Source organism: Camellia sinensis, chromosome 15 (assembly GCF_055761805.1).
Source record: "Camellia sinensis isolate YWXY chromosome 15, ASM5576180v1, whole genome shotgun sequence".
Classification (NCBI taxonomy): domain Eukaryota; kingdom Viridiplantae; phylum Streptophyta; class Magnoliopsida; order Ericales; family Theaceae; genus Camellia; species Camellia sinensis.
In genome coordinates this window covers 45603782-45629150 of record NC_138975.1, presented here as the reverse complement: position 1 = coordinate 45629150, position 25369 = coordinate 45603782, and the positions used below count along the sequence as shown (strand labels likewise).

Sequence of the window (25369 nt, the reverse complement as noted above, 5' to 3'; positions counted from 1 at the left end):
ATCTCCAAACCGTCCTTTATTCCGAACATGTTGTTCAAAAGGAAAGGCTAAGCTTCCTCTGCTTATGACACCCCCTTCGCTTCTTCAAGCATTATATGATGGGAATGATGATAATCAAAATCGTTTCGACGTTATACTCGAGTGTACAATGCAACCAATGCTTTTACAAGTCTTGGTGCTACATTAGATCCAAGAGTACTTACTGGAAGAGGCCCTACATCATTCACTATCCATGAGGAATTGGGACATCGAACAAGATCACTACTACCACAATCAGGGCAAGATACAGCTTATGCACAGTTGTACATTTATGACCCTAATTCAGTTTTAGAAGTTCGCAATCGTAGAAATCCTCAATTAAGAAGAGATGTTCTAAAAACTATCCAAGATAGTTTATTACAGGTTAATGCATTCGTTGCTAAATTTCACCAGGCTCATGCAATTTTAAATCAATTAGCCTTGACAGGATGAAATTTACCTACTCATCTCCACTATAATTCATCAACAGATCAACGACGGTATAACCTACCAACTACAGATGAGATTGCAGTTGTAATACCAGGTGATGGAACCAAGGTTAGTGGAATGAGAGATGTTATCTTACATCTACAAGGAAATAATGAGCTAATACAAATCAATGAATGTCACCTAGCATATTTTCCATTACATTATGTTTTATTATTTCCACATGGTGAGCTTGGATGGGAACCTGAGATGAAACTGTGGGATGTTCAACGTGATCGGCCTTCAACTGATTGGCTTACTCAAATGGATTTTTATAGTTATCATTTGTTTGAACGACCCACAGAGTATTCAACAATTTTGAGAGCTGGAAAATTGTTCTAAGATTTTTTGGTAGATGCTTGGGTCGCAACTGAACAAAATAGGTTGGCTTACTACAAGCTTAATCAAGGGAAAATCCGTGCTGAATTTTACCAAGATTTGACAGATATTGATCTAAATGACCTGCAACCCAATCAAATTGGTCAAAGGTTTGTTTTTCCATCTTCATTTCATGGAGGTCCTAGACACACGTTTGAAATCTTTCAAGATTCAAAAGCTATCACACGATACAACCAACATCCAGACATTTTCTCACCATGACTGCAAATCCTAATTGGCCAAAAATTACTTTGGCATTATTACCGCACCAAAAACCTATTGATCGTCCTGATTTAACCGTCGTGTTTTTGAGTTAAAGAGAAAGTGTTTGATGAAGGAGATAGAAACAAATCGAGTGTTTGGTAATAAAGTTGCGCATGTTTTTACAATTGAATTCCAAAAACGAGGCCTTCCTTATATACATGCACTTCTATTTCTTAAGGGTCTAAACAAAATTCGGACATGTGCTCAAGTAGAAAAATTGGTTTGTACAAAATTTCCAGATCGAAAAGATGAACCAATGCTTTTTGAAACTATCAAGTGTTGTATGGTACATGGACCATGTGGTGCTCGAAATCTACAAGTACCATGTATGGAAATTGGTAAATGCACTAAGAGATACCCTCGAGTGTTCGTAGAAACAACTGCTATGGATCAAGATGGATATCCTATCTATCGTTGTCGCAATAATGGTCAAGTTCATATTGTGAGGGGGAAAGAAGTTGATAACAGAGACATCATACTATACAATGCATATCTTTCTAAACATTTTAACTGTCACATAAATGTGTAAGTTTGTGCCAGAATGAGATGTGTCAAGTATATACACAAGTACATTTACAAGGGTTATGATCATACAATGATGGTGTTGAGATTGATAAATGACATCCAACAATATCTCAATGCGAGGTATATTGGACCTCCAGAAGCTGCTTGGCAAATATTTGGTCATCCATTGCATGCAGAGATACCAACAGTTGTACGCTTAGCACTTCATTTACCTGGAATGCACCGCGTTCTTTTTAATCTTAATGAATCGTTAGAAGCAATTGTTTCTAGAGCTAGGCAACACATGTCAGCTCTTACCTTTTTTTTTTTTTTTTTTTGCTTGTTGCGCTTCTATGGAAGATGAATGTCCATTCACTTATCAAGAATTTCCACAACATTTTGTTTGGCTTAATTCAGAAAAAGAGATGGAAACTAAGACAGCAGGGATATGCAATCGGTAGAATGTACTTTGTTAGGCCTAATTGTGGTGAAAGATTTTATTTGTGTTGTTATTAACTGTTGTCAAAGGACCAAAATCATTTCAATGCTTACACACAGTCAACAATGTTTTGCATGATACGTTTAAATCAGCATGTGTTGCAAGAGGACTTTTAGAAGATGATGAAGAATGGATACAATGCCTTAAAGAGCCTGCAGTTATGAAAACTGGTTATCAATTGAGAAGATTGTTTACTATTATTCTTACTCAGTGCTCTCCACTGCAACCATATGCGTTATGAAATCAATTTTCAATGCATATATGTGATGATCTTGCATATAAGATTCGAACATTGTTTGCTATTTCTGAACCAACTGAGGCTCAAATTGAAGACTATGGTCTATATCTTTTGAATCAAATGCTCCAAGAATCGGGAAAAAGTTTAATTAACTTTCCGCCAATGCCACAACCTTCTACAAATTAGAGTGTCGTAGTTGGTAACAGGTTGATATTCGAACATCAACAACTATAGAATGAGGCACAACAGGCAGATGCAGAAATTATTATTGATCACCTCAACAATGATCAACGAACACCTTATGATGCAATCATTTTCTCAGTCTTTGAAAATAAAGGAACTATTTTCTTTTTGATTAGAGGTGCCAGAATAGGGAAGACGTTTTTGTACAATGCGATTGCTTTGAAGTGTTGCAACCTTGGCCATATTGTTATTACTGTGGCTTCATTTAGAATTGCATCATTGTTATTGGTAGGAGGTCATACTGCTTATTCAACATTTTCCATTCCGTTGGATGTATTGGAAAATTCAATTTATGGATTTAGCAAGCAATCATTACAAGCAAAATTGTTTAGAGAAACAAAACTTATAATCTGGGATGAAGTTACTATGTAGCATAGACATTGTGTTGAAGTAGCTGATCGCACACTTCGGGACACTTGTGATAGTGAAAAGCCATTTGGGGATGTCACTGTTGTTCATGGTGGAGATTTTTGACAAATCTTACCAGTTATAACCGAAGGAGTCGATGAGCAAATTGTGAATGCATCATTAAGACACTCTTTTCTATGGAAGGATATACATGTTTTGTCTTTAAATTTGAACATGGGCTTGAATCATGCAAATCTTGGAAATGCTATTGCAAAATTCTTGATGGAGGTAATATTTTTTCAAACTTTTTCTCTATTATATGGTTCTTTTAAATTGACGAAATACATTTACGTTTATGTACTTTAATTGATTTTACTTACTATTTTTTATTTATTTTTATAAATAGATTGGGACCAATCCTCAAGAAATTGTTAAACTTCCATCAACAATACACAAATGCCAAGATCTAACAGACATAATCTCAGAGGTTTAGCCGCAACTAGATGTGGCAATGGCATCGACTGCAACATTTTTAACTGAACGTACAATTCTTTCTGCACGGAATGATGATATCAGTGCTATCAATACTGCCGCATTAAATATTTTTTCCGGTAATACATATACTTATCTGGCAACAGACAAGATGTCTGAAGATGATGAAATTGATCGTACTATAATAAATAGATATCCTAATGAATATTTAAATTCATTTAATCCTCCTGGGCTACCGGCTTTTATGGTAGAGTTGAAAGTGGGTTGTCCTATAATGTTGTTAAGAAATATTGCACCAAAAGATGGATTGTACAATGGCACAAGATTGTTGGTTTCCAGATGCAATACTCGCACAATTGAAGCTCAAATTTTAACTGGAGAAAAATTTGGCAATTTGGTATTCATACCAAGGATATCCTTGACATCGTCTTCTTCAAAAATGCATTTCCGAATGACAAGACATCAATTTCCAGTTCGATTGGCATATGCTCTGACCATTAATAAATCTCAAGGGCAATCTATGAAATTTGTTGGAGTTGATTTGCGCATACCAGTGTTTAGTCATGGGCAACCGTATGTGGCCGTATCTAGATGCACATCTTTTGATCGTATAAGTGACCTCCTTCCCAATGATGAGCTAGATTCTACTACAAATATTGTTTATCCTGAAATTTTGTTATAGTGTTACTTATGGATCAAACCACTTTTGTCAAAAGGTACAATTTATTTATTGATAAATTTGTTTCTATTGATTACAAATTGTTATTTTTAAAATATGTCAACTTTTGTAGGATTGGGTTAAAAAATATATGGAGCTCAAAAAGATAAATACAATTAGATTGCTTCGATGGAGATGTAACAACGTAATTTCAATTTGAAAGTGTTTTGATATATATATATATATAGATTTTCTTTTACTAATATACTAACTTTTTTTATTTTCAGAAATTAGTAAATTGTCATGCATGCTCCTCACTGGGGATATATACAAGTTGATAAGACTTTTTGGAAAGTGATGAGGCGCTCCTAGGATTTCTAAGAAAGAACAAGTTTGAAGATCATATTTATTTTTGTGAAAAGCGTACATATACTAGTTACAATCTAGATTTTATAAAGTTTCCTATCGATGTGAATTTTATTACTTACAATAGTTTTGTAAAGCCTTTTATCTATGTGAAATTTATAACTAAGTTTAGATGTATATTAGATAATATTCATTTGAATTATTGACTTCTCCTATGAGTTTGTTTTGTAAATGTGACACACTAGGTGATATAGTCTTTTTTGTTTTTTGTTTTTTCTTCCTAATATGCTCTTGAATTAGGTTAAAGAAAACTAATTATATTTTTATTTGGTTGAATTTGAATTTTTGCCTCCATATATATTTTTATCAAGAAGGGTGGTGCATTTTTTTTTTTTTTTGTATTGCAGAGCACTGGCTGGTGTGTTTAATTTGTTATTTGGAATATTTTTTTTGTATTGCAGAGCACTGGCAAGTGTGCTTAATTTGTTATTTGGCAATTTTTTTTTTTTTTTTTTTTTTTGTATTGCAGAGCATTAGCTGGTGTGCTTAATTTGTTATTTATTTTTTTCTATTGTAGAGCATTGGCTGGCGTATTTCCGTCTGATCTTTATTATATGTTTCTGTGTTGTAGGACTTACATTTTGTTGCTCATTTAAAATCTTATACTTTTGTTGTGCTTGAATTTTACGTAGCATTTATGTGTTTTCTTTTCACTATTTCGTTTACCTATAAATTTGGAAAATTTATGTTTAAATTGATTTATTCACCAAGTAGCATAGAATTTATTTATTTTTCATTTATTTAATTTTCTGCATAGTAAACTGACAACCAAACCATAAAAATTTGTAGATTTCAACCATTAGATTAAATTGATGCAAAACTATAGCCATGAGATCTCTCTTCTTTATTTCAACCAAAACTCACTATCTAAAAAAATGTGGAATATAGAAATTTATTTTGGGTACTGTTGTTGGCCAGGAAAATAAAATGCTTATTTTCTATTGCAAATTGCAGGTGAGTTACAAAAACAAAAATACTATAATAGTAAATCTTATATTTTTGTTTGCATTTATGTCATCACTATTTTTACATTTTCTTGGCCAAGGTAATAATTGTGTCATCACTATTTTCACATTTTCTTGATGAATTGTAGCAATTTCCATCACATTGCCTTCAGCACTACTAATCATGGACCATACCATTTTTTGCCCTTTAAATTTCTATTTGACAAACAAAAACGCAACTATTTTTGCATTGAGAATTTGAGTTCAAATACTATATCAAGCACAATGATATTATTGAAACTTGCTTATTGTTAAAAATAAAAATTTATAGCAAAACTTATTGTTAAATTCAATTGGACAGTTTTTATATGTTTATCGTTAAGTTTGTAGCAAGGAGGGTCTAATTTTTTTTAATTTCTGCATCTCTCTAAATTTTATAATGCAAAATATTTAAATTGAGTGGATCTGAAAAGTGAAAAATATTAATTAAAATATTAAAAAGTTCACTAAAAATAATAAAATACAAATTAAAAATTTAAAAACTATTTTTTGGAAACTCCAAAACCAAGTAAGTTTTGAATTTTAAATTTGTAAAAATTATTTTTAATATATACAACCAAACAAAATTTTAAGTTTGACAAATTCTTTTCAAAAATCTAATTAAAAAAATCATTTGAAAATCCAAAACCATACGGATCATCTATTTATATTTACATTTTAACCCAATAATTTTATATTTAATTACATTTTCATTTCAACAATATTTTCACCGTGCCTTTATGTACGGGCATACCCTAGTATATATAGGGGGGGGGGGAATTTCTTTCAAATGACAAGAGAATTAAGGCTATTTATACATTTGGGGAAAATTTTGTTTCACACTCCAACAAGGAGTAACAAATTGTAAAAAAAAAAAATCATAATAAATAAACCTTTAAAAAATACGTTTTCATTAGCAAAAATAAAAGTATATTGATGCCAAGCAAAAAAATACAAGAATGTATCATTGTTTTCCAATTAAAAAAGGGCCAATGTAAGAGTAGAGTAATGTGATACTAATTTTTTTTAATTATGTAAATTGACTATTCAAATTTTTAGTTGTCTGGAAGTAAAATTCTGAGTTTTCTTGGGTGAATAAAATTCTGAGTTGAGTAAACATGACAATTAGAATTTATAGTGAACACCAATGAAAATAATATATACATATATATTTTGTAGAAAATCAAAATAGAAAAAAATAAAAAATAAATTTTTTTTTTTAATATAAAGTATTTTACATCAAAACAAAATAGAGGTTAAGGTGATATGATAAAACTGAAAATTGAAAAAGTAACTTCAAAAAATCGAATACTGAATTGTTAAACTGGAATAAAAAATGAAATTTTTTTTTGAGTAAGATACAAATACACCCCTTAAGATTTGCTTAAAATACTGATTGGTGGTCCACCAACCTAATCTTTTTGGGCCAAGTCTGTTTGGTGGCTGCAGATATATACACATGTATATATAGAGTGTGTAGCTCACACACTTATTCCTCATCAGTTTTGTGCATTACTCCATCAGTTTTGCAGGAGTAATTGACTGTATTTGTTACCAGCCTTCATGGCTAGGAGGTTTCTTCTCTCTCTCCCATTGTGTATAAAAGGAGGTCATTTTTCTTGGTTACGCACAGAAATTTTTACTCTCATATTATAGTCAGTCTGCTCCTATAATATTATTGTTTCTGTGTGAGAGAATGTTGCAGTTGTTAGTTCGCCGAAGCTAACAAAAGGTGCTTCTGTGTTAGCGGGTTCTAAATCGTTGTATCTTGAAAGACAGATACCGACATATCTCTAGCACCCACGATGAGGCGGCGAATCTGTTTTAAGGAAACTATAGTATCACACAGGTTTCGGTTGATTTCTTTTATTGTCTTGTCTTGTCTTGTTATGTATTTATGTTCATCTAATTGTAATTACTAGCATGAGTTCTTATTCTATAATTTAAATTATTAAATATGAATCTGTTTGTTTTATTTACACAATTTGTACAACATAAATTTTGTTTAGGAAGGGGTTAAGGTAAGTCTGCTGTAAAAAATTAAGTTAGCTTCTTGTAAGGGCATGGCAAATGTACAAAAATTTAAGGTTGCTTATGCTAAATTACTACTCAAATGATTTTTTACATAAATGTTAAAAAAAATAATTATTAGATTAATGGACCCTCTTGTGTAATATGTGAAATAATTGATAGCCATCACATGTATATATTGTAGACATACTTATAAAATAGTGACTCAATATGAGAATTATTCAAATTTAAGGGTCTATTATAGTAATTTTGAAAAAAATATAACTGGGATGTGCCATGGCCGCATCGCTCTCATCTCGCCTCACCATTCTCTTCCACTATGGATCATTTGGACTGCAACTATATGAGCTTTTTTTCGGCCTACTTAACTTTAAAGTTGAGTCAGCTTTTTTTTTATCAGCAAAAAAGAAACTTTATTGATGAAAACAAGTACAAGGTACAGATTAAATTACACCAATAAAGAAAATAGGAGTGCAGGAGCATCACAATGAGCTAAATGATCCCAACTAGGTTGGCACCACAAAGCCCATCCTATCATTTGCAAGCACCCCCGAGTTGGTGAGGAACCAACGAGAGCGACAGAACAAAACACCAAACCAATGCTGCTATGCTGCTAGACATCATCTGGCAGACACCAGCAGCAGTCATTCTCAGAATCAAAACACCAAAAACAAAGAGAGATAGAGAAGTAATCAAATAACCAGCCCATATCATATTAGCTAACCAGCAGAGGATGAACTCTTCTTCCTTGCTTCCATCAGCAAACCATATCAGCTAACCAGCAGAGGATGAACATAACCTCACAGCAATGCAAGACTGCTAGGCAGTAGGACACAACAGCAGACCAAGGCAGCATTCTACATTACAGCAGATCAAGACCAACATGCCCAATAGTCCAAGGCAGATTCTTGAACACTATATTAGACTCTAGGACACTACTGTTCAACCCAGATCAGCATCAGGCATATTACAGCAGTAGCATGATACACAATTTTTATTTGGAGCTAACTCTGTAGCTTATAACCAGAAACAGAATTACAATGTATGCACAAAAACACATGAGACCTGGCCAGCTCTAAACTACCATGACCACCAATCATACCAACAACCAACCAACCAAACAAACACTTTTTCACTCAACCTCCATTTCTAATGCAGAACTTCACCTGTGGTAGGTTAAAGACCAGGTCATTAATAGAAAGCTCCACCTGAGTTGGTGAGGCTTTAAGCCACATAGCTACACGAACCTTCACTATTTCACACAGGTCTTCCAAGTTTGGTTGAGAGCCATTAAAGATGCAATCATTTCGATGCTTCCATGTAGACCAGAGGATAGCCAGAGGAAGAACCTTCCAAATTTTCTTTTCCAGCTTCTTCATTCTACAACCATCCCACCAATTCAACAGTCCATTCACTGAACCTGGTAGCACCCATTGCATACCCCACCAACGGACAATGTTGGACCAAAGCAACCAAACGAAATGACAGTACAATAGAGTATGTTCCGCAGTTTCAATCTCATTATGACAGAAGACACAATCCAGATTTACATTCCCTGTTAGAATTCCAATTCTATGGAGGAAACTCGAAGTTTTAATCTTACCCAGCCAAGCCATCCACCAAAAACATTGAACTTTTGGAGGAGCGAAATTATTCCAAATTGAAGTAGCCACTGGTAGTATAGGTCCCAGATTTGATTCACTCCAAAGATGTACTGAGGAAACAGAGAAAAGATTATATGGGTCTACACCCCATATGAGCTCATCAGATCTGGAATTACACAGAATTGGTGCAGAATTCAGCAAATGAAAAAGTCTGTTAGCTTCTTCCTCCTCCCATACCAACAGAGGTCTTCTGAAGTCCATGTTCCAGCCACCATTCTCTTCTCTTTTTTCAAAAAACACTCTTACCACACCATTTTTATCATTAGATAAGGAAAAGAGCCTTGGGAATTACTCCATTAGGCATACATTACACACCCACTTGTCTCTCCAAAATCGAACTCTCCTCCCATCCCCCAGAACAATCTGAGAATTAGAAATATAAAAGTGGTGCAGCTCTGAATTGGACAGTACAGCTTGAATAATATCCGACCAGATCTTGGATTCTCTGCCTATTAACTGTGGTGTCCATCTTCCATCCAATGACACATACTTGGAGCAAATCACTTCCTTTCAAAGGGATTTATTCTCTACACCAAATCTCCACCACCATTTCAGCAAGAGACATTGATTGAAACTTTTTATCCTCCTCAACCCTAACCCACCTAATTTCTTATTTTTAGAAACCACCTCCCATCGGACGATATGAATTTTCCTTCTAAGATCGGATCCACCCCAAAGAAATGCAGATTGCATTCTCTCAATTTCCTTTGCCACTCCAGCAGGGATTCTAAACAGTGAGAGATAATAGATGGGCAAATTAGACATAACTGATTTAATAAGAGTTAAGTGCCCAGCAAAAGATAACAACCTTCTCTTCCATGTGGACAATTTTTTGTTTGAACTTATCAAGAACAGGTTTCCAAGTGCTCCTCCTGCTGGGATTAGCCCCCAAAGGAAGCCCCAAGTATTTTAGAGGCAATTTATGGTGGCGACAATTTAGTGAAGAAGCAAACTCCTGCATCAAACCCTCATCTACCCCAATCCCACAGAAGACACTCTTGTGATAATTAATTCTCAGACCTAATACAATCTCAAAGCATCTTAGAATTCTTTTAATGTTGCCCACCTCCTCTTTATCCGCATTACAGAACAAAATCGTATCATCCGCAAATTGCAAGTGCGTGATTCTTAGCCCACTAGAGCCCACCCCAGCCCCTTGAATTAGACCCAGCTGTCAAGCTCTGTTCAGCAAAATATTAAGACCTTCTGCTACAATGTTGAATAAGAATAGTGACAATGGGTCTCCTTGCCTCAGGCCTCTTTGTGGACAAAACTCAGATGTTGGTAACCCATTCACCAAAACGGATATCTTAGCAGAGGAAACACAAGTTTTCATCCATCGTAACCAACGAGATCCAAATCCAAACTTTGCTAACATGTTTTCAGCTTGATTGCAACATTTACATATTTATTTATTTTTTAAATTTTATTTTGTATGTCCTGATATGAATTTGAATGAATTTTAATGATTACATATAGTGGTGTTGATGCCCCTACCACACATGGTTATGTGACTAGTTTTGTGGTTAATTTTATGTTTTGTGTTACATTTGAAATAATAAATACTAAAAGTATAAATTGAACTGTTCTTTATGTTAAAGAATCCTGCCAAATTGATGAAAATATAAGTGAAATTTAAGCGTATTTTAAAAAGTTGATTAAAAGTCAATTTTTTAATTTTTTATTTTTTTAGATCAAATCACCTATGTATTTTTTTTTATGCCTTTAAAAAAATTAAAAAAAATAAGAAAGTCAACTTTTATTTTTATGCTATGAAGCAGAAAGAATAAAGGACATTCCATTAGGCTCAATACAATGATTAGTGGATCTGGAACTTCACTAAAGCATGGTGGTTTTACGGTTAAGTTAGCTTATCACATAGCAAAAGAGTGTGAGCTAACTAATGGAACATCATCGAATTCAGAGCTGATTCGGGAATTCTGGAAAACTGTGTCGACGATGCAAATACCAACTAGTCAGTTATTAACCTATAATATGAACGGTGCTATTCTTTGTGAGCACAATACCGTGTTGTAAGTTTATAGAGGTATTTTTTGAATTTGCTTTTATGATTCATATTGTTCATATCGTAAGATTTATCAAGTAAATTTTTTACAAAAAATAAAAATGAAATCAAATTAGTTAGGTATTTGTAGTCTATAACAAGGCTGCATTTATGTTCAAAAAATAAAATAAAATAAAATAAACGGTTAACATAATTTTAATAATTTTTAAAAAAATAATTATGGTCTAATCATTGAAATACAAATGTCCAATTGACTTCATTTTTATATGGATAATATACTTAACGAATCCTATAATACAAACGGTTCGAATCATTAAAATAAAATCGAAACAAACCTTAATCGGTATATCACTACGGGATGATGTGACAGCACCCTCTTCCTGTATTTTATTTCCTTATTGATTCTGAATTTTAACAACATCCTATCTGGTTTTTAGTTTGCAAGAACAGTTTTTTGTGTTTGAAATTTGTATTTATGTATTTTTAATGATTTTTAAAAATATTTTAGTTAATTTTTTTAAATTTTTAGATCCACTTAATCTTAACATACTTAAAAACTAAAAAATTTGTAAGAAAATCTTTTAAAAAATTATTGAATACAACATAATACGAATTATATATATATATATATTTGTGTTTGGTTTTTTAAAAAAAATTCGCAAATATTATATTTTTTAAGTGTTTTTAGATTAGGTATATCTAAAAAATAAAAATGTTACGTAAAATGTAATATGGAAAATAAAATGAAATAAATTACACTAAGTATAAATTACACTAAAGGCATATGTTAAGAAAACATGAAATGAAATACAATTACTTCTATTTATGTAGAAAATAATAAAAGCTTTTAAAACTGTGAGGATTAAAGAATTATTTTTTATATAAAGACTAAAATACCCCTTTTCTATTTCCCAAAATTTCATCCCTTAATTTCCCTTCTATTATTTTATTATATTATATTTATAATTTCTTTTTTCAATAGGCAACACACGGTGATTATATAATTGTAAATAAATTATTTTTATTTATTTGGTTTATTATTTTTTGAAATAAATTGAAATGCACTTTTATTCTTATTTTTATTTTTGTTGTAACATTATAGCATCAGTGGATTGATTTCATTTTATTTTTGGTTATGATATAATAGCATTAATAAATAGAAAATTTTAATTGTATGTGATTTTTTTGTTTTTTTGATCGGCAGAGGAAATCTTTATTGATGACACACAAGATATGATACAATACATCAATAAAGAGAAGCTTGGAGCTAACACAAAGCTCCAAGCGCCAGTTGGCGAGGAACCAACAAACCAGAGATCAAGAGATGCAGCCTCAACAACAAGCCTAAAAAAAAAAAAAAAAAAACAGAGATTGGCAACAGAGGCTGATGGAGCAGCACCAAACTTCATCCGAAAACAGCAGCACAAAGATGCAGAACATCACTACAATCAAACTGCAGAACATCATTTCACCACAAAGCTCACACAGCAGCAGTTCACCACAAAACTTCACCACAAAGGTTACTCCTAACAGTTTAACAGCACAATAATCCAACCATCACTACATATCTACAACAGACCCTCCCAAGCACTTCCTGATTTGCCTCAAATTAAGAATGAAATCCTGCACTGAAAAATGAAAGTCTCTGAGGAATGGTTTTAACCAAAAAGCAATCCTATACTTGATTAAGTCACAGAGATCCTCCAGGTTTGGAAGGGTTGCTCTAAACACATGCATTTCAAGGAATTGTTTGGATTTAAATGAGCTTTCAAATGAAGAAAATATTATTATTTGATGTGATTTATAAATTTATTTTTTATTTATAATAAAATGTTAATATTTTTTTTATTTACTATTATTTTATTTTATTATATTTTTATTTTTAATATTTTTAATTTATAATGCAATATGAGGTTGTACATATTTTACTCTACATGTTTTTTAAATTTTGTTCAAGTATACGGTGGTCTATTTATTTAAACTGGCACTACTCATTAATATTTGAATCTTATAAATAGGTCAATTTCAATATTCTAAAACAAAAAGTATATAGTTTTTGAAAATTATCATATTTAATTCTACTTGTGTTTTATAAATATAAAAAATATGTAACATTAAACTCATATTTTTTTTCATAGCTTTATAAAACTCTCAAACTTACAAATAATTTTTTTATGAGAAAAATTGGTTAAAAAACCAAAAACGTGAATACAGTATTTTATTTTTTTATGCACAATATATTATTTTATTTGGTATATAATACGGGTGTTATGCTAGTTATTTTATAAAAATATGTATCCTAAAAGATATACGACCATTTTGAATTAAAAAGGATGAAGATAACTTAAATCCATAAATGATTTTGTTAATGTGTACCCGTACATATTAAGCAAGCTTAAAAGGAGTGTACAATTTTCATAGCTTTCGCTTTCCTACCAAATTAATTTACAAGCATTTTAAGTTTCTTGTACATGTGCTCTAAGGCACACATTAGAAAAAACTTATTGACTTAAATAACATTAATGAAAATCTATACCATTCATCCTACTTAATTAAAATTGTTAAATAACATTAAAAATTTGTGTAATTAATTACATTAATGTTGTTACTATCTATAACTATTATTATAAGGAGATTACGAAATCTACAATGATTATGGTCTCATTTATTTAAAAGACAAATGTTAATAAGTATTTTTGGTGCATTATTGTTCCTATCTATAACTATTATAGAAGGAGATTACGAAAACAACAATGATTATGAACATTCCTCTAAGAAGATGGGTCTCATTTATGTGAGTGTTAAAAGTTCGATGAAAAGTGTATTACAAATGATGAAAAGTGTTTAAAAGATGTTTTGAAATCAGTAAAAACATGTTTAAAAATTTGTTAAATGTGTCTTGTATTTTTTATTTTTTTTTAAATTATTTTTTGTGTCCTGTGAACATTTGTTAGGCAGATACTTAAGAGAAATGTTTCGTTAGTGCGTGTCCTTAGGCTTATATTAAGATGATTTAAAAAGATTGTATATTTCTTAATTCATGCATTTTTATTTTAAATATATAATTTTTTCAAGTATCTTAGCATGTTCTCTAAGCACACATGTTAACAAAATCTTTAAAAGAAAAAATGGATAGAGATATGAATTTTAGTAACAATCACCTTAAAGACAATTGTTAAAATTGTTTTATATTTTTTATTAAAGTATTTATCATAAAAATTATAAGTATTTTAATTTGTTAATCAATGAGCACTCGAGAGAGCCTTTGAGTCTGATAGGCTCATTTTAGGACCTTAGCAACGAATGCCATAAATTTGGATTTAATACACTTTGAATTAATTATACTGTAACCAATACTTTGAATTAGATTTTATCATGAATAGCATTTTCATTTTAAAATTTTGTTAACATGTATTCTCATTAGATCACATGTTACAAATGCAAGAAAGCGGAAAAAAGAAGAAGACGACAAAAAAAAAAAAAAAAAAAGGAGAAAAAAAGGAGAAAAAAAAAATGAAAAAGAAGAAAAAGATGAAAGAAAGAAAACATGACACTTTTCATTAAAATATTTTTTATCCCAATGTGGATGTTAGACAATACTTCACAAGCACTTCTTCATAAGTTTAAATTAATTGTACTTTTTATTATTTGTAAAAGTATGTATTTATATAATTATTTTAAACTCTGTTAACGAATATCTTTTTTGGATACAGATAATTTAAATACATTTAGGAGGAGTTTTCTTAATGTGTGCCATATGCGTACATGTTAAGCAGGTTTAAATTTTTTTATATCTTGTTCGTTATACTCAGGTCTTGTTAATGTGGATAACATTACTTAAAGAATAAAGTTTGAGACCTTTAATTAGAGGTGTTGCTAGTGATGTGACAGTAGGTCCATCCACTGTCACAGTGTGTGCTGTGTTTTGTTTTGTTTTATTTTTTTTTTTTCATTTCCACCTCCCTAGTGGTGGATTTAAAACTCAATATTTAGAGCACTAAATCATTGTTGTTACTCAAAATGTATACCGTTCATCTTACTTAGTTAAAACTAGGGGAAATTATCCCTCCCCCCCTCCCAAAAAAAAAAAAAAGCACGAGTAATAAAATAAATTTTGAATTTTTTAATTTCAACAACTTAAACTCTAATATTTGGATTTATTCTCAATTTAAATCATTTGTTTATTTTTGTTAAGTAAAATTGATAGAAAAATAATAATTAAAATACTTTTTTTCTGTCAGTTTTACATAATGAAAATAGGCAGATGATTTAAGTTAAAAGATTAGAATTTAAATTAATAAAAAAACTCAGGATTTATTTTGTTAGAAGGGTTAAACTCAAGGATTTTTTTTTTTTTCTTATATGCACCAATTAGTATACTAACTAGTGTATCAATTGATGACGTAACATAATTTAAAAAGTTTTTAGTATTTATAATTTGTATAACAAATGAGATCAATAATAATGTCATAACGTGTATTGGTACATTAGTTAGTACACTAATTATTGTATGTAGCACTACCGTTAATTTCCCCTTGAAACTATTAAATAACATTAAATAATTATTAATAACACTTTAATTTGCGTAGTTAATTACATTAGTGTTATTATTATCTATAATTATTATTACGAGGAGACTACGAAATCTACCACGATTGTTTTTGGAGCATTGTTGAATATTAAAAATTGTGTAAAAGGTGGTGAAAAAGTTAAAAACAAGTTTTGAAATCAAGAAAAAAAGAAGAAGGTAAATTACACTGACACCCCTGAGGTTTATATTTATTACATTTTTTCTCTTTACTTTTTGAAAATTACAACTCCCTCCCTGAGGTTTAAAGTTTCATTACAGATTTCCACCCTTAACAATTTAATTTTTTTAAATACCAATTTTGCAGTCACTGGATAAATTATATTGACACCCCTCACATTTTAGAAATTACAATCCCCTCCCTAAGGTTTAAAGTAGCATTACCAATTGTCCCCTCAATTAGTATTAGTTGAAAAAAAATTCATTGAAAAAAAAATTAATTGGAAAAAAAAAGTATTTGAAAAAAAAATTAATTGAAAAAAAAATTTATTTGAAAAAAAAAATTAATTGAAAAAAAATGTTGTTAGTAAAATTTTTAAATTTCGGTTTAAAAACCAACGTAAACTCATTTTTTGAATTTACATTTTTTCCTCAAATTTACAAACTGAGACAACAATTTATAAACCAAAAAATTTATCAAACAAGTTTTTATAACAGTTTTTTAAAATTTTTGTAAATATAAATTGAAAACTGAAAACGAAATGGTTATCAAACAGGCTTCACATGGTAAAAATGTCGTAAAATTAACAAATGATTAGATAAGTTACCACTGTAAAAAATGACTTATCAAAAGATTCTTAGGCTATGTATAGTTTGATTTTTAGAATTTTTTTTTTAAAAATTAAAAATTAATTTGGTTAAAAAATAAAAAATAATTATCATTTTTATATAATTTTTTATCTTTCGAGTGGTTAGAAATAATTTTTTACAAATTAAATTGAAACAGTCATACGTATATATATAACATGTCCAAAAGTTAAAATGATCATTATTTTTTACCCTTAAATGACAATTATTTTTTATTTTTTATTTCTTTACCAAATTAATTTTTAATTTTTTAAAAAAATTTCTAAAAATCGCACCATACATAGCCTAAGAATCTTTTGATAAGTCATTTCTTACGTTGGTAACTTATTTAATCATTTGTTAATTTTATGACACTTTTACCATCTGAGTCCTGTTTGGTAACCATTTCGTTTTTAGTTTTCAATTTATATTTATAAAAATTTAAAAAGCTGTCATAAAAACTTGTTTGATAATTTTTTTGGTTTATAAATTGTTGTCTCAGTTTGTAAATTTGAGGAAAAAAACGTAAATTCAAAAAATGAGCTCACGTTGGTTTTTAAACAGAAATTTAAAAATTTTACTAACAATTTTTTTTTCAATTAATTTTTTTTTCAATTAAATTTTTTTTTCAAATTTTTTTTTTTTCAATGAATTTTTTTTCTAGCTAATACTTACCAAGGGGGCAATTGTTAATGCTACTTTAAACCTTAAGGAGATGATTGTAATTTCTAAAATGTGAGAGGTGACATTGTAATTTACACAGTGAGGGGAAAAATTGGTAGTTAAAAAAATTAAATTGCTAAGGGGGGAATCTGTAATGAAACTTTAAACCTCCAAGAGGGAGATGTAATTTTCAAAAGGTGAAGGGAGAACGGTAATAAATATAAACCTCAAGCGTGTTAGTGTAATTTACCCAAAAAAAAATTATTTTAAATTTTGAAAAAATTGTCTTGTATTCTTTATTTTTTTTTTTTTTTTTTTATTTTTTTTTTTTTTTGGTGTCCTGATGACACATATAGTAGCGTGATCCTTAAGAGGAAGTTTTTTTTTTAACTTGTGCCCTCTTAGACCATCTCCAACGCTGAACCAAAATTGATATCAGATTTAAATTTTGATGAAAAATGTACTTTTCCATGCTCCAACCGTTGCATCAAATGAATATCAAATCCAGAATTCAGCAAAAATGGTACCAAACTGAGTGCAGGCGAAGCATTTCACCAAATCACTGTTCCTAACCGTTGGGATGAGACGAACGGGTCGACTATCCGGTTGACCAACCGGTCGCCCCGGAGAAAGTTCAGACCATTCACAAAAAGGTTCAAACCAGTCAAAAAAAAAAAAAAAAAAAAAATTTGCCTAGGTGGTCGACCGGCCGGTTGACCACCCGGTCGACCACCAAAAGTTCAAAAAATTCAAAAAAAAAAGGTTCAAACCGGTAAAAAAAAAAAAAAAAAAAAAAATTTTTGCCGTTACCGGTCGACCGACCGGTCAACCAACCGGTTGCCCAGCACAAATTTGATGAAACAGATTTGATGTTGAACCGTTGGAACGCGAAGTATCAAATTAAGGAAATGACCCCTTTTTGACTCAGATTTGGTGAAACATTTGGTACACCGTTGGAGATGCTCTTAAGCACATGTTAAGATGATTTAAAAATATTATATATTGATTAACTCATGCATTTTTATGTAAAATATACAAAATTTTAAAGTTTTTATCCTTAGAACACATCTTAATAAAATTATTAAGAGCAGAGGTTGATAGAGATATGTATTTTGTTAAAAAGCGCCTTATAATTCTAGTTAAGAATTTTGAATAATTTTTTTGAATATTTTTTATATTAAAGTATGTATCGTAGTAAAAAAAAAAAAAAACAACAACATTAGTTAACTAAATCCTAAAATTAGCAATTAATGCCATAAATTTAGATTTAATACATTTTGAATTAGATTTTGTTTTAATGTGTATTCTTAATTCAAGTTTTAAAAAGAAATTAAAAAACAAAAAAAAAAACAAAAAAGACTAGTAAATAAACAATTGCAAAACCTGCCCTAAAAGTAACACAATTGAAATTCATTAAATTAATGAATTGCAAACATAACTGATGATATCTAAAATTTAGTACCAAATTTTAATTTATGTAGCATTATTAATAGTTTTTACCTCTTTTATTGTTGAACATTTTTTTAGGGTCAATTGGTGGGAGAATTATTACAAATATGAGAAATATTATCAAATTGTACAATTAAAGTCTAATAATAGATAGAAAGCCGCAATCTTACATGACCATTAGGTCATAGGAGTCAAACAATTAATACCTTCTTGCTTAATTTTTATAGTAATGCTACGGTCCCATTTATTATGGCCAAAATTTTACCCATAACAACATTGTATGACTCAATTCATTTCATATTAGGACCTATACTACACTAATTCAATCCTTACCATACAAACACTTTACCTAAAAAAATTTGGGAGAATAACTCTGAATCCATAGTGAGAGGGTAATTTTTGGAGAGAATTGGACCGAGCTGTAAGATGGACTTCATGGCCCAAAGTGTGAAGGACTCAGTAAAAGGCCGTAATGATATTCCGGCCCAGAAGAAACATAGTTACTCCGGCCCGGGAGAGGTATGGTTACTCCGGTTAGGAGAGGTGTAATTGCTCCGGCCCAAGATGGTGTAAAGCTACTCCGGTCTGGAGGTAAATTGATGTTATTCCGGTCTCAAAGTTAGTCCGGTTGCGGTGTATTATGGTTAGATCGGCCAGAGCTTGCTACTCAGAAGCTTGGTCTAAACGCATCATGGTTGAACGGGGGAAAGCCGAGATAAGGAGTTGGAGGGGAAAACCGAGCTAAGGATAGTTCGGTCTTCTCTGTGGCTCAGCATAGCCAGTGTTACTTCGGTCAAATGGTGATTCAGCCATGGAGAAAACCATCCCACTTGGTTTAAGCAGTGGGGGAGGGTGTAAAAGGATAAGCATTATCCTGAGGAGTATGAATCCTAGGAGGACTCTGCATGGAGAAATACAAGTCCTACTAGGATTGTGCCACGGGAAACTTATAAAAGCTCACAAACATCACCTTGGAGGAGGTAATTGAACACAACCTTTCTGAGAACTTAGAGCTTTATCTATTTGTCAAGCTTACTGACTTAGGCATCGGAGAGGTTTCCGGCACACACCCGCCGGCTAGCTCACGTTTGTGTTTTCAGGTACTAAAGCGACGTCGTACGGAGGAGCGTGGACTTGGTCAACAGGATTATACGAGGAGAATTATTTCCTCCCCGTACAATTGGCGCCGTCTGTGGGAAGCTACGGACAAGAACAAAAACCTCTTGACTAAGCTTCTCCTTTTCTCAATCAATGGCACACATTGAAGAACTACCGCAGTCCGCCGTCGACGGGCTAACTCCAGACGGGGGCGCAAGGCGAGAAGGATTACCCTCTGTCCCTCCTATGGCAGATCTAGAGCCCCAACAACATAACTCCAGGAGGAGTGGCAGGGGAAGGCGGAATAGCAGCCCTCGTCACTCTCAAAGTCCTGACAGGCAAAGGAGGAGGATTGATCCTCAAGCCCTGGAAGATCGCGTGAAACAGCAAGATGAACTAATTCGGAAGATGGCGGCGGACATGGAGGCTTTGAAACACCAGATGAAAACTAAAGATGTGGCGACAGGAGAGGGGCGCAAGCACAAGACGCCCCCTCGCCACTCAGAGAATCGTAGTAGGAATACTACACCCTCCCAAGGAGGAAGCAGAAGCCTTAGGACAGACGACATTCATTCCTTATCTTCCAGGACTCGTTACTCTAGGTCTGAGAGGATGAGATCCGAAAGATCATACACTGAAGGAAGCACGTATTAGCCTTCACATTCACACCAAACCAGATCTAGACAAACAGAGCTGCCCAGGTCATCCGACTTACGAACCGTGCTCGAAGAAAAAGCACGATGCAAGGAGGATGCCAGGGCAAGGGATCCACACCGAGTCTCGGCCTTACAACGGTTGGCTCCTCGGACGCATGGAAGCGTCGAGGTTGGAATGCCAATACCGCGACCGGCCTACGAACCAACGAACAAAGCATTGGCAAGACTACAGACTTCGCCGTTTGTTCCAGCAATCGAAAACGCGCCCCTACCATCAGGCTTCCTTCAGCCGAAATTCACTACCTATGAAGGGAAGACGGACCCGTATTCACACCTGAGCCACTTTCGCCAAGTCATGGCTGTGTACAGGCGAAACGAGGCCTTAATGTGCATACTCTTCCCGTCAAGTCTTGGCGACCTAGGCTTGACTTGGTTCGAAAAGCTCCCAGAAGGCAGCATAGCCTCCTGGGCCCAATTGGCAGAAGCGTTCGTAACAAGGTTTCGAACAAACACTAAAACACCAGTGGAGATAGACCAGTTATTCTCCATCGACATGGGTGAAAAAGAGACCCTCAGATCTTACAACAGTCGCTACTGGGAGACATTCAACCAGATTGGAGACTGCCCCACCAATCTAGCCATTGCGCAGTATAAAAGAGGCCTTCCAGTCGGAAACAGACTAAGGGACTCGATCACCATGACGCCACCCCTTACCATGGAAGCCCTGATGGAGAGAGTGCATCAGCACATCAGGGTAGAAGAGGATGGCGCACGTGCCAAAGCAAAATCTGGTGCAACCATAGTACCAGAAAAGAAGACCCCAGCGAAGGTCAATACAGTAGATCGGCAGAATAAAAACGGGCGTGGCAGACGAGATAACGGAGAAGACCCAGACAAAAGATGGTTGAGAATCCGCACTGCCATAACAACGGTGTTCAAAAAACCAATATATTGGATTCTGAGCGAAATAAAAGATGAGCCTTTTGTCAAGTGGCCAGCCAAGCTAGGGGAAGCTCAGAAAAACTACGACGATAGATCACGGTGCACCTTCTACAAAGAAAAGGGGCACCGAACTGAGAATTGCACGCCACTGAGACAGCACTTGGAAGAATTGGTGGCAGCAGGCCACTTGGACAAATACATTGAAGGAGGGACGCAACCGGCCCCCCAAGATCATAATGACCATCCCAACAGAATGCCAATCGATGCACCGCCTCAAGGTATTATCAATGTCATACATGGAGTTTTTGAACCTAAGCGCGTATGCGAGCTCAGAGGGTCAATCAAAAAGGCTGAGCACTTTAGAGAAGTGCTAGATGCCCAACCTACCACCAAGAAAGGGAGGACGGAGGCAACAAACGTCATGTCTTTTTCGGATAAAGACCTGGATCGAATATACTGTCCTCACAATGATGCTCTGGTTGTCACTCTCCGAGTCAAAGATTTTGACGTCAAGCGGATTCTGATCGATCAGGGTAGTTCATGTGAGATCATGTACTACGACACATTCAAGCAACTGAAGCTGCAAGACAAAGACTTGGCGCCTGCAGTCTCTCCCCTGATTGGATTCAACTCCATGCCAGAGTGGCCTGTCGGCAAAATAATCCTTCCAGTCAGAGCAGGGAGTGTAACAAAACAAGTGGAGTTCTGGGTATTGAAGGTCCCCTCCACATACAACATCATCTTGGGCAGAACATGGCTGCATACCATGCGTTCGGTAGCGTCATCATACCATCAGGTAATGCGGTTCCCCAACGACACCGGCATAATTGAAGAAGTCTATGGTGATCAGATCATGTCAAAACAATGCTTCGCCACAGCAAATGGAAGCCGAGCTGCCAAAGGATACGTTCATTCGGTGGAAGAACCAGAAAGTAATGAACTATTCGCAGACGTCGGCAAAGAGGCTGATCAGAAAGCGGTGGAGGACTTGGTGGAGGTGAAAATAGATGAGAAGAACCCGGATAAGTTCTTCTTGCTTAGCTCATCGTTGTCCAGCACTGAGAGATTAGAGGTCTTGGAATTCTTGACCTCTAATATCGAAGTGTTTGCCTGGACGCCCTACGACATGCCAGGTATTGACCCAAACTTCATCAGTCACCAACTCAATGTCCACCCATCCGCCAGACTAGTCATCCAACGCACACGCAGATCGGCACTCCACCACGTCGAAATAGTGGCAGAAGAGGTAGGCAACCTGCTGGAGGCAGGAGCAATAAGAGAAGTGCACTACCCAAGATGGATCTCCAACACAGTTGTAGTGCCAAAAAAGAATGGTAAATGGCGTGTCTGCGTCGACTACAAAACAGTCAACAAGGCGTGCCCAAAAGATAGCTTTCCTCTACCAAGGATAGATCAACTGGTGGACCTAACGGCAGGGCATAACCGACTTAGCTTTCTGGATGCATACAGAGGCTACCACCTGTAGACACCCCATTTTTGACCGACCTTAAGACTCAGACGTCACCGATTGAGCGCTTGGTGATATTGCATAATGTGCTCGTTCAGAAGTTTCAGAGTCGCGGCCGTGAGCCCTGCCTCCGGACTTCCGAACCCTTTTCTGTGCCTTGTCTCGGTTTGCGAACCAGACTCGGTTTTCTCCGTTTCTTTTCCTGAGGGGAGGGAGAGGCCCCGTAGACCATCTCTCAATGTCCGTAGGCTACATTTGGTGGCCGTAGGCCATTTTGCCCATTTCGGAGTCCGGTTCCCGGTTTTCGGGACCGTTGGCCGTGCGCCTCGGTTCGGGACCGCTTAACCATCTCCTATTGCTCTGATTTTTAGCATACATCTTATTTGCTCCCTTTTGAGGGACACTGGAGGCTGAGAAACCCACTTCGAGGTCGAATACCATTTTCGGTGCTTAACAGCCCATTTTCGGGACCCCGAACTGCGTGTTTTGGCCCCGGAACGTTCGTTTTGCAACGGTTTTCGTTCATTTTTGGCAGGTACCTCTGTTTTATCACGAGGAAGGTCACTGAAGGGTGGGAGGCCAGCAATTGTTGCAGCAACCAGTTATCTCTCCTCCGGAGCCTCCCGGCGCCCGTTTTTCCAACTTCCGGGCTAATGTTGAATACCTTGGAGCTAATGTTGTCAACTTTCAACCACATATCTGTGATCTACACATCTGGGAGGCCACTAAAAGTTGGTGGCCGGCCATTAAGGTCACCTGACCCTTTTGACCCCTTTCTTCCGGGCTAATGTTGAACCCCTTGGACCTTTTTTCTTGAACTTTGAACCACATATCTGTGATGTACACACCTGAGAGGCCCTTAAAAGTTCATGGCCGGCCAGTAATTCAAATTGACCCTTTTGAACCCCTCTTTCCGAGCCAATGTTGAACCCCTTGGACCCACTTTCTTGGAATTTTAACCACATGGTTGTGTTGTACACACATAAGGGTACCTCTCCAATAGCTGGCCGGCCAGAAAATCGCATTGACCCTTTTGACCCCTAGCCGGCCGGCTAGGGGGTGTGGCCGGCCGGCCACCTCCAGCAAAAGTAATGGGCCGGCCGTGTTCTTTGCACTGTGCACTTTACAGCTGTGGGGCAATATCCCCCAGATATTTTCTGTATCCGGGGGATATTTTGTGGGGGAGTTTTGCTCTCCTTCTCCCCCACCTTTACACCCCCTTTTTGATCCTTTTAACCAGCTGGTGGCCTCACTTCTAAGGGTTAGAAAATTTACTCTTCAAAGCTCCATAGCCAACTCCATCTTCTTCCTTCTCAATTCTTCAAAAAACCCTAAGTCACTAACCATCATTCCTTCTACACCACCAAGCTCTACCACCACCATCTCATTTCCAACAACAAGGAGGGATTCTTGAAGGCTAAAGAAGCTGCAAATCTATCCAAGGAGCAACAAAAGCTTGAATCTTCAAGGGTAAGTAACACTTTTACGCTTTTGACCCTTTTTCTTGATCTATTTCTAAGCCTCACTTCTTTTTGGTTTCAAGCTCCGGCCCTAACTGAAAAGGGCCATCTTTTGAGCTCATCTTCACTTCTCATTAAGGGCTCAACCCTGTTTGAGCCCTCCATAATACACTTGCTTCATTGATCATCTTGTATGTCATGATTTTGCATGCTATTTTTGGCCCATGAGCAATTTATTTTCGAGCATGTTGTAAACTGATATTAGGCTTATTTGGAGCCCCTCTTCAACATTGAAGAAGGGCTCAACACCATTTGGGGATTCCATGTTGTACCTACCTTTATACTCCTCTTTTCTTCCCCATTCTTGCATGTTTAGTTAGCCTACCATGCTTTTATTTTTGGCCATTTTACAGTTCTTGAAAAATCCTCATTTTGGTCCATACTTCATGTTTCATTTAGGTCCTCTCATGGTTTGCGGTCTCCATAGGTCACTTCATGTTTTATCTCTCTTTTATTCCCCATTCTTGCATGTTTAGTTAGCCTACCATGCTTTTGTTTTTGGCCATTTTACAGTTCTGAAAAAGTGCTTATTTTGGCCCATTCTACATATTTTATCAAGGATCTTTGGCTGTTTGGTGATTATTTTATATACTTCATGTTATAGCACCTTTTGAGCCTCATTTTGCATCACATGTTTAGCATATTTGTATACTGATTCCGAGGCTGCCATATACTGTAAATGTTCATATTTTTGGTCCATCTTCAGTGTTGTAGAAGGAAATTTTTCAGTTTGGGTTTAGCTTATATCACTTGCTTCATTACCCCTCTTTTGGCCCCTATTCTTGCATGCTATTTTTCCTTCACCTATGCTTGCTGTTTGACCTTGTTTATAACTGTAAAAGTGCATCTTTTGGGACTGTCTAGCTTCTGTCTTTGCATTGCATGTCCATATTGTGCATGTTTGGCATGGCTATAGACCATTTCGGATGCCTAATGTTGCA

At 34.6% G+C, this 25369-nt stretch overlaps 1 protein-coding gene across 1 annotated transcript; it reads left to right on the top strand.

Moving 5' to 3' along the window:
- The first annotated feature begins 3489 nt into the window (after positions 1-3489).
- On the top strand, positions 3490-4152 carry LOC145812960 (uncharacterized). The gene has a single exon (XM_082908215.1). The coding sequence runs from the start codon at positions 3490-3492 to the stop codon at positions 4150-4152; it is 663 nt and encodes a 220-aa protein (XP_082764341.1).
- The last annotated feature ends 21217 nt before the right edge of the window (positions 4153-25369 follow it).

Bases quoted from the DNA above. Each gene is read 5' to 3' on its own strand.
- LOC145812960 (XM_082908215.1), top strand. From the start codon at position 3,490: ATGGCATCGACTGCAACATTTTTAACTGAACGTACAATTCTTTCTGCA.